Genomic DNA, 9,918 nt, shown 5'->3' with positions numbered 1-9,918 from the left:
ATTGGTCTTGAGGATTTATGTGAACATTAGGAACAAATCATTTAGAGTTAGAATAATTGATAACTTATGATGGATAGAAGAGTTATGACAATCATAAGAGAGAAAGTTTCAAGTTTAAGTTATTAACTGGTCAGTTATCAAAGTACCACCTAGGAAGATGACTGATTGTTGCGATTATAAAGAAGTAAGTTAGTCCTAGACCAGTAGAACTCCTTGAGGTTTTTATTAACTTGAAGATTACTGAGAGTTTGAATATGCATGATTAAATGCATATTTATATAAGTCATTGGATCATGTCATATATATGAAAATCCCTGAAAGAAATAAAATGGAGTACATAAAACATATACCAGAAGATATAAACACAAATATGAATATTTGTGAAGTATTATTTTATTATCATAAAGTAAAATTACAGAAATTTGAGGCTCTTTGCCTCAATCTTTAAACGTTCTTGCTCTTCAAAAATCTGCATGCCTCTCCTATCTAAAGGAGTAGCCACTCGAAAAGAAGAGTTAAGCAAAGATTTTAAATCTCTGTTCTCTCGCTTTACTGCTTCTATCTTCATGTTGGATTCCATAAGAAGCCTCTGAAGCAGAGAAATACTCTCGTGGAGTTTGTCAACCCCACCAGTCCTGGATTGCAGTCTCTGAGAATATGCGACAATGGCTGATGAGTATCGAGTACCGAGACTCACAAGCTCGTAGATAAGTTCATTTTCTGACTTATTAGTCAGATCATTATTTGATTGCATAATAGCACCTATGGAAGAAGCAGAAACAACTGGGGAACGAGGTGCAGAATACCTCATGTTTTGGCAATGAGAAGATTGCTGAGCCATTGCAAAGTGAGTAAGCAGAAAGAGATTGCAGAGTAAGAATGCAGATTAATTTCAGAAAAGTGAAGAAGATGAGATGAGAAAGAAGATGAACTGAATAATTCTTTTATAGAGAAAATTATGACGAATCACCTCTCGTGAATCATTTCTCTACAAGAGACAAGAGCAATGTAGTATCATAGCTGCGGTGCCTGACAATTACAGAAGAACAAAGTAGTGTCGTAGCTATGCGGCGCCTGACAACTACAGAAGACCTATAAAAATCACGCGGATCAGAGTTGTCTGGTCTAAAACAGAGTGCCACCGATTTTGTTAAAAAGAGAGAGGTTAACGGTTTAATTTTGATGAATTCTTTACTAACTATGGTATTTACAAGAACATTTAAAGTATATCACCTATGCTTTTCTAAAGAAGAGTTTCGGAAGATTATTTACTTAAAGTTTTAGGTTTGGAGAGTATGTCGTTACAACTTGGCCAACCTTGTACAAAGAAGTATAATCTAATTGTTGATTAAAGTAAGAGAGTTAAGGAATGACATAATCTCAAAGGCAAATATATACGGGATAGACAGTAGGTTGGTAAGCAACACCTCCTTATTAAATTTCTATTTCTTATTTAATTCGATTTCGAGGACGAAATCTTTTTTTTAGGAGGGGAGATTGTAACAGCCCGCTAGAAATTCAATTAAGGAATTTCTATTGACTTTAGGAACCTCGTGAAAACTCTGTAAGTTTACACGAATTGACTAATCGCATAAATTTTAGCCTGTCAACATAGTTAGTATTATCACTCACTATGGTGCCAGAAATGCGATTTTAATTATTTGAGATAGTTAAAAGTGTCAGAATACATTATAGTCTACACCACTAGGCTTAATTGAATATTTAGAATTTTTCAGTACTAAGTTTATTACGTTTATTTTTGGAGTGAATAGTAACCTCGGTAAATGTACTGAGCGCAGTGTTTTCAAAATCATAGTGTGAAATGTCCAAATTAGGATAGCGATATTTTATTTGGACACTTGGCAAGATCTTAACCACACATAATGAATAGTATTAGACACTTGGCACAAAGAGAAACCATTAGATGGAATTGTGAAGGAAATCAAGGTGTGAGATCATGACACCTAAGCAAAATACACATTTGGAAAATATCTTAAGAATAGAGATTTAAAATACACATAGAAAGATTTTAGCCACCTTACTCTTCCAAGTCTACTCCACATTTGGAAAATATATTGAGCTGATTTTTATAGATATTATTGGATAGAATATTTTGAGATAATATTTTATAGATATTTTGGGTAGGAGAAAACCACACTCAACTCTCAACTCCAGCCTTATCATCTCCCTTATCTCTTCCATAAGCATCTCCAGCCATCACCCACGAACTTATCTTCATTTACACGTTTCTTTAAAAGAATATCAAACATTCTCTCTCGGACAGCTTTTAGGAGTTCTTTTGCATGCCCATTTCGAAGCTGTTGTAAGTGTTTTATCATAAAGTCTCCTTCATATAAGTTGTTCCTTTTTGAGTCTAGTTTACATGGATATCTTATTTGCCCCATTTGAAGATCATTTGGTCAGTCAAATATTGTGTAAACTATAGAAAGGTCATTCTGGGAGATAAACTGGAGAATATGTTATAGTTTGGAGTTTTTGACCAAGCTAATGGATAGATATTGGTCCGAAATTTTTATGGAGTATTGTTAACATGTATATATGACTATTGGTTGAGGATTTTTGCATGATTGAAGGTTTTGATGAAATATTTGCTTAGATTTAGAAACTTAGAAACTGGAAGAAGAAAAACAGTTTCTATTTTGAGAAAGTTTAACTCTTTGGTGGTCTAAACCTATTCTAATGACTTTGATAATTTTATTGGAGGATCCTAAGCATCTTATATACATGTTATATTATTATTTTGAAGATATTTGATGTTAGTTTCAAAGATATGAAATTTTATGCAAAGAGATATTCAGATAAGCCAAAGTGTGGATGTTCTTGGCTAAATTTATGTTTTGGTTAATTTTTAACCATGTGATCTTGAATTAGAAGCTTATATATGTTTTAGGACATCTTTTTAAACCATGTGATGGTTTGGTTTGAAGATCACATATTTATAAGTCATAGATCAAAAGGTTGATCAAAACAAGTTGGAAACAAAAATCAATAGAAATAGCATATGAGAATTTCGGCCCTATGGAGTTTTAATAGTTGTGATTAGTTTTAAATTTTTCTAAATTGATATTTGAGTTGAGGATAAAATTTACATGAGGCATGTAAATTTTGGTGACTTTTGGAGTTAGTATGCAAAATCATTAAGTTATGGGTAAAACGGTCATTTTCCTACATGTAGAAAGTAAAATGGAAATTTTACTCTTTAAGTTAGTATTTTTCCATATTTCAAATTATTAGTGATTTAGTACTAACTTTTAGAATCACTAATTACAGTTCCTCGTGATCGCGCTTGAGGTTTTATAAGAAACGCGGAGATCGAGGTAAGTTAGCTTTTAACTTACTAGCAGTCTACTGTGTATGTGTGCTAAGTAAAAGAATTACAGTGTATGTATGTATGTTATCATATATGTCATGCCATGCCAAGTTATCATGTAATTGTCTATTATACAGAATTTATTCTGTCATTAATTTTTATCTGTTACACAATATATTCTGTCATGTATTACTATACATTACAAATATGTCATGCTAAATATGTTGTTTGTTATATGTTATGCCATGTTACGAAATGTTACTATCTCAAGTTGGTTATGTATTTCAAATTATGTTCAAGTCACGTTATGTTACGTCAGGGCTTCAGTCCTTTCATATTCCAGTCACGTTTCATCTTGAGTATATTCAGTTTATGTAGAATACATGGGGCCACAACAACTGTGGAGTATGTATTTAACTGCATAGTGATGTATAGAATACATGGGGCCACAACAACTGTGGAGTATGTATTTACACATAGAATACATGGGGCCACAACAACTGTGGAGTATGTATTTACACGTAGAATACATGGGGCCACAACAACTGTGGAGTATGTATTTTTCATGTTAATTCAAGTTTCAGAGCAAGTTCATGCTAAGTCAAGTTTCAGATCAAGTTCATGTCAAGTCAAGTTCAGTTCATGATTCAATTTAAGCTTGTCAATTATGCTATGTTGTACGCTAAGTTATGCTTTAATTACTTATAAATTTGATTATGCATTTATGCTTTTACTGTCATACATGCATCATTAGTCTGTATGGAAGTTTTTTGTTAACTTGCTGAGATTTGTAATCAAATCTCACTGTGGTAGTCCCAACTACCATTCCCCCCGAATGGTAGATCTTGTTACAGGACCTGAAGGAGGATCAGGAGCTGACCAACTAGACACAGTCGACTGAACGACGGTGCGTCGTTAATGTTAATATAGTAGTTAAATTACTACTTGTACGATGGAGTTACATCTCCAGTACTTTTGGATCATAACTATTTTGGAATAGTGTTGTGATCTTAGTTATTCAATGGATCTTTATGTATGAAGTATGTTTTAAGTATTGGGATATTTTCAGTTTGGTGCATAGTATTGCTAAAGAAAAAAAATTATCCGCTGCGAATATTGTATAATGTTAGATGCATGTTAGGATTATTGCATCTTATATGTCATGAACGGGGGCAAGTAACCTTGTGTTGCATGTCTCGACGCTTCAAATGTCCGTCCGATCCCAAACGGAATTTGGGGGCGTCACACATACATACAATACTTTTTAATTACAAATATTCAACATTTTCATTTAATCATTACCTAATAATTACAATTTTTTCAAACTTTCAAATGAAATACAAAAAATAATATAAAATTTTCAAATTTCAATCAAGTCTGCTCTTCACCTTGAAAGCTTTTAGAGATTTGAGATGGGTTTTAATCAATTTTTATATTTCTTGCAGCACATATCTAAGGAAGACAATTTCGTTTGGTTACATAGATTAGATGAAACGAGATGAGATGTTTTGTTGAAAGTTAAATAAAATAATATTATAATATTAATTTTCTTTTTAAATTTAAAAAAATTAAATTATTTATTATATTCTGTGTGTGAATTTAAAAAAATTATAATAATTAAATGAGATGAAATAATTTGATATTTGGTAACCAAACTAGACAGTTGCGAACTAGTTAGGAAAAATTGGTGCCAAAGGTTTCTCTTATTATTATTATTTTATCTTTTGTTTTGCCTAGATCAGCATGGGACTAATTAAAATTGGATTTAATTGATTTGCCAAAGTTTAGACATAGATTGTAATTGTTACTATTTTTTCTTTTTTACATGTGCTTTGCTTTTAGATGGTGGTTAATTCAATTTACATTTTAGTGTCCAGCATTATAGCTGTTAATATAGTTTTCTCATGTGACCGTTTAGTACATTGGATGTTCTAGATTACATTTTATGATGTATTGATAAGTAATATAGTTTAGTTTGTTTAGGACGGTTTGAGATTTTTGTAACCCCAAATTTTTTCTTTGTACTTGATATTTCTCTACAAAAAATAAGGGATATTAATTAATAAAATTAGAACAACTTTAATCTTTTTAAAAGAAAAAAAAAACATTATTGCCTTCCCAGCATTTTCTTCCGGAAAGGACTCGCATAGTGAAGACTTGGCGCGGAAAGTGAAAAAAGAGTCGCATGGTAGGTAGACAATTTCCTGATCCATCTTATCTTCGGTGATGAAGACGACGTTAGAATTTAGAATATTAATGGTTTGTAAGTAATAATAAAGTAGTATTAAAATATCTAAAAGTTTAAAATAATTTTATATTTTAAATAATAGTAAAATATTAAAATTGGTAAAAGGATTGCAAAATGGAGCAGTTTTAACTTTTGGTGGACTCGAGTAAGTAAGTGGTTTCGCTGCAGCCGCCGGGGATTGGACGTTTGTGTGATGAAGTGGGACCGGTCTTCGGTTACCATTGAACAAAAGCCATAAAAAAAAAACTCAATTCATTTAAAATTCCGAAAGCAGATGCTCTCCTTCTCAGCACCTTCGGCTCTCTCTCTCTGCCCTTTTTTGTCCGCTTTTTATCATTTCTGATTCTGATCTAATCCCTTGCCTCATCTTCTCTCCCCCCCTCCTTCTCTGTCCATGATGAACTCCTAAAACGAACTCCCAGATAATCCATCTTCTCTTCCGATTCGCTAGGTCATGGCATCCCCAATCGAAGAAGGTACCCTCTCTCTCTCTCTCTCTCTCTCTCTCTCTCTCGTTTTCTTCAGTTTTCCAGCTGGACCTTGTTGTTGCATATGATGCTTGCTCGATTTGGTTCGTTGGAGACTCTCTCTCTCTCTCCTGTCCATCTCTGTATATATTCAGCTCACTCAATAAGCAAAATCGATTCGATAAAGCTCAGTGCTTGTGGAAACAAAGTTTGTTTTGTTTTCCTCTCGGAAAACAAAAGAAACGGAGCTAGAGTATGTTGTACGAGATTTTGAATTGTTATCTAATATTGACTGAACTTTGATTTATTTGGATAGGAGGTGATAGAGACTTAGAGAAGGGACTGATGACTCCACCACCAAGTCAAAACCCTCTCGCCGAGCCGTCACCTTCGCCATCTCCCTCGTCGACGGCTTCGGCTGCGGCTCCGGCGTTAGTACTTTCCAATTCCGGTAAGCGGATTGATCAGGCGGGGAAAAAGAAGTACGTGAAGCAGGTGACGGGGCGGCACAACGACACTGAGCTGCACTTGGCCGCTCAGCGTGGTGATCTGGCCGCCATGAAGCGGATACTCGATGATATCGTTTCGCAGATGACGGGAACTCTGAGCGGCGCGGATCTTGACGCTGAGGTTGCAGAGGTCCGGGCTGCGGTTGTGAATGAGGTGAACGAGTTGGGAGAGACGGCGCTGTATACGGCAGCCGAGAAAGGCTTCCTTGATATTGTGAAGGAATTGTTGAAGTATTCGAGTCAGGAGACTGTCAAGAAGAAGAATCTCTCTGGGTTTGATCCGTTGCATATAGCCGCAAGTCAAGGACACCATGGTAATGGATTCAAGTAGCGTTTATCTTATTTTGATCGTGTGCTTTAAAAATTCGATTTTTTTGTTTAGCTCAGTTTCAACTGCAGTAGAAATTGTAAGAAAATGAAAATTAAGTCCACATCGGTTATGGCTGTTTTAGAGATGCATCTAAGATTACTAACTAACTGCTATTATTCTCTTGAAGGATTCGTTACACCGAATACTTTAAACAGTACAAAGGTTTATGTAAGGTACTCGTGGAATCGAGAGATGTAGCAACTTACAAGTTGATGGACTGCAAAATTCTTTTCCTGAGAAAAATGGTTTCTTGGCAGTCTTCATTCTTTAAATGCGCGTATGATAGATAGAAAATTTGAGAATCTATTAACCACATGGTTTAAACACGTCGACTTTATGCGAGAGAATCCTAATTGACATCTTGCCACAAAAGTTAGCGGCCACAGAAGTAGTGATTTATGACTGTTGATGCAGTATTAGACATATATTTACTTGAGAGATTATCATTATCACTAAGGATTGCAGGGTTCAAGAGGTCTTTTCCAGGCGCAACTGGCCCCTGTACTATTGGTTTCCAATTTATGGGTTTTATTTCTTTTGTCCGTCGTATTTTTTTTCTTGATCTTTTGGGATGACATGTTTCCATTTAATCTGCTCTATATCATAAAGTCATTTAGCACTGCAATAGCGCTTGAACGATATAATGAGCACCTGTCAAAGATACACTTTCCCTGCAAAGGCAGTACACTTACGACGATTTTTCTTTTGCAGCCATTGTCCAGGTGCTCCTAGATCATGACCCTGGTCTCAGTAAAACAATTGGTCCTTCAAATGCAACTCCTCTTATATCTGCAGCAACAAAAGGCCATACGGAAGTAGTTAATGAATTACTTTCAAAAGATTGTAGCTTGCTGGAGATATCTAGATCCAACGGGAAAAATGCATTGCATTTGGCTGCCCGACAGGGGCATGTTGAAATTGTAAAAGCATTACTGAGCAAAGATCCACAGCTGGCACGAAGGACTGACAAGAAAGGGCAGACTGCATTGCATATGGCTGTAAAAGGGCAGAGCTGTGAGGTGGTGAAATTGCTTCTCAATGCTGATGCTGCTATTGTTATGCTTCCGGATAAATTTGGTAACACAGCGTTACATGTAGCCACACGGAAAAAGCGAGTAGAGGTACCATTTTTTGGCTTATCCTGAATATTGTTTTTTAGATCTGTATCCTTTGGAAGGTTCAATTGTCCATATCTTTCACATGTTGGTTATACTTGGAACCTATAAATTATGAGAAGTGTCCACAAAGAGATCCCACAAAGGTAAACTCACAAATTGACATGGCTTTATATAATACATTAGATTTACTTTACAACCAAAGTAGGTTTGCAATCTAAGATACCACGTCAAGCCACGTCTTGTGGGTTTACTTTTGTGGGATCTCTTTGTGGCTAAAGCATTTCTTATAAATTATAGTTAACGGCTTTAATTCATATTAATGTCAAATGTGCATGAAGTATATATCTTTTACATTTTCAGCAATGTGCATGCTCTATTGCTTTTGAGTCTGTTCAAGTTAGAATGCCTGCACTTGATCCCTGCATATGTCTAGCTTGGATTGTCTCTTTCCAACTTTGCAGTTAGCATCTCTCTGTGATTTCTGCCTGCTGCTTATTTGATTGCCAGTGCAAATGAAGTATATATCTTTGCTTTGTCATCATATATATATCTTGCTGAAAGAGAACAGTTTCATGCTACTTAAATCTTCCACTGACAATGTTTTCCTCATATTTTAGCACCAACTCCCGGAAAACTAGTATATTTAGTTGCTTCTGTATCCTTATCATGTTTATTTTTCTCCAAAATCAATTTTGATGTTCTACACTCGTAATAACATGAGCGATTGAAGCTTTGGCTGTATGTTAGAATAAAAGTATCCGACTTCTGTGTGGTTTTGTACATATGCCAAGTTTTCAATTAAATGAACTTCCTTCATATAAAATTGAAGTATACACATATTTAGGGTGAAAAGATTGTCCTAGAATTGATGTTCCCTTTTCTTCTTGCAGATAGTGAATGAGTTATTATCCCTTCCTGACACCAATGTTAATGCACTGACCAGAGACCACAAAACAGCTCTTGACATAGCTGAAGAGCTTCCCCTTTCTGAAGAATCCACAGATATAAGGGACTGCCTTTCTCGATGTAATGCTCTCAGAGCTAATGAACTGAACCAACCAAGGGATGAATTAAGGAAAACTGTGACTCAAATTAAGAAAGATGTTCATATCCAGCTCGAACAAACTAGGAAAACTAACAAAAATGTTCATAATATTTCTAAAGAGCTCAGGAAACTTCACCGAGAAGGGATCAACAATGCCACCAACTCAGTGACTGTGGTGGCTGTGCTATTTGCTACAGTTGCCTTTGCAGCTATTTTTACTGTGCCTGGTGGAGATAAGGACAATGGAATGGCTGTGGTGGTCAAGACTGCTTCTTTCAAGATTTTCTTCATCTTCAATGCTATTGCCCTTTTTACGTCTTTGGCTGTGGTGGTTGTTCAAATTACATTGGTTAGAGGCGAGACAAAAGCAGAAAAACGAGTAGTGGAAGTTATTAACAAGCTGATGTGGCTGGCTTCTGTGTGCACTTCGGTGGCTTTTATGGCCTCCTCTTATATAGTGGTTGGCAGGAAGCATGAATGGGCAGCAATTTTGGTCACAGCTGTGGGAGGAGTAATAATGGCTGGGGTTCTCGGCACTATGACTTATTATGTGGTGAGGTCCAAGAGGAATCATTCAATGCGAAGGAAGGAGAAGCATGCCAGGAGGAGCGGATCCAACTCGTGGCATCACTCTGACTACTCAAACTCAGAAGTTGATCGGATTTTTGCCCTTTGATGTGTGCAACTTACAGTCTGTGGAAGTTTGTAGGATCATAAATGGAAAAGATGCACGCTGAACGAGTACAAAAGGTGCTTAAAAATGAATGCCTTTAAGTATAGCTTTGAACTTAAATAAGAATCAATAATTATGACAATTATATTTCTGTGCA

General features: G+C 35.7%; 1 protein-coding gene across 1 annotated transcript; it reads left to right on the top strand.

The window, feature by feature from the left end:
* The first annotated feature begins 5,835 nt into the window (after positions 1–5,835).
* Positions 5,836–9,918, top strand: LOC122301355 (ankyrin repeat-containing protein ITN1-like). Its single transcript, XM_043112640.1, has 4 exons — positions 5,836–6,055; positions 6,363–6,869; positions 7,637–8,046; positions 8,934–9,918. The coding sequence occupies exons 1-4, from the start codon at positions 6,034–6,036 to the stop codon at positions 9,762–9,764; spliced, it is 1,770 nt and encodes a 589-aa protein (XP_042968574.1). The 5' UTR covers positions 5,836–6,033; the 3' UTR covers positions 9,765–9,918.

Source organism: Carya illinoinensis, chromosome 2 (assembly GCF_018687715.1).
Source record: "Carya illinoinensis cultivar Pawnee chromosome 2, C.illinoinensisPawnee_v1, whole genome shotgun sequence".
In the NCBI taxonomy this organism is placed as follows: domain Eukaryota; kingdom Viridiplantae; phylum Streptophyta; class Magnoliopsida; order Fagales; family Juglandaceae; genus Carya; species Carya illinoinensis.
The sequence above is the reverse complement of the archived record's forward strand: the minus strand, read 5'-3'. Positions and strand labels throughout refer to the sequence as shown.

Excerpts from the sequence above, each read along its gene's own strand:
- LOC122301355 (XM_043112640.1), top strand. The coding sequence starts at position 6,034 with ATGGCATCCCCAATCGAAGAAG. Across the intron at positions 6,056-6,362 it reads GGCATCCCCAATCGAAGAAG|GAGGTGATAGAGACTTAGAG; the intron begins GTACCCTCTCTC and ends TTATTTGGATAG. Across the intron at positions 6,870-7,636 it reads CGCAAGTCAAGGACACCATG|CCATTGTCCAGGTGCTCCTA; the intron begins GTAATGGATTCA and ends TTTCTTTTGCAG.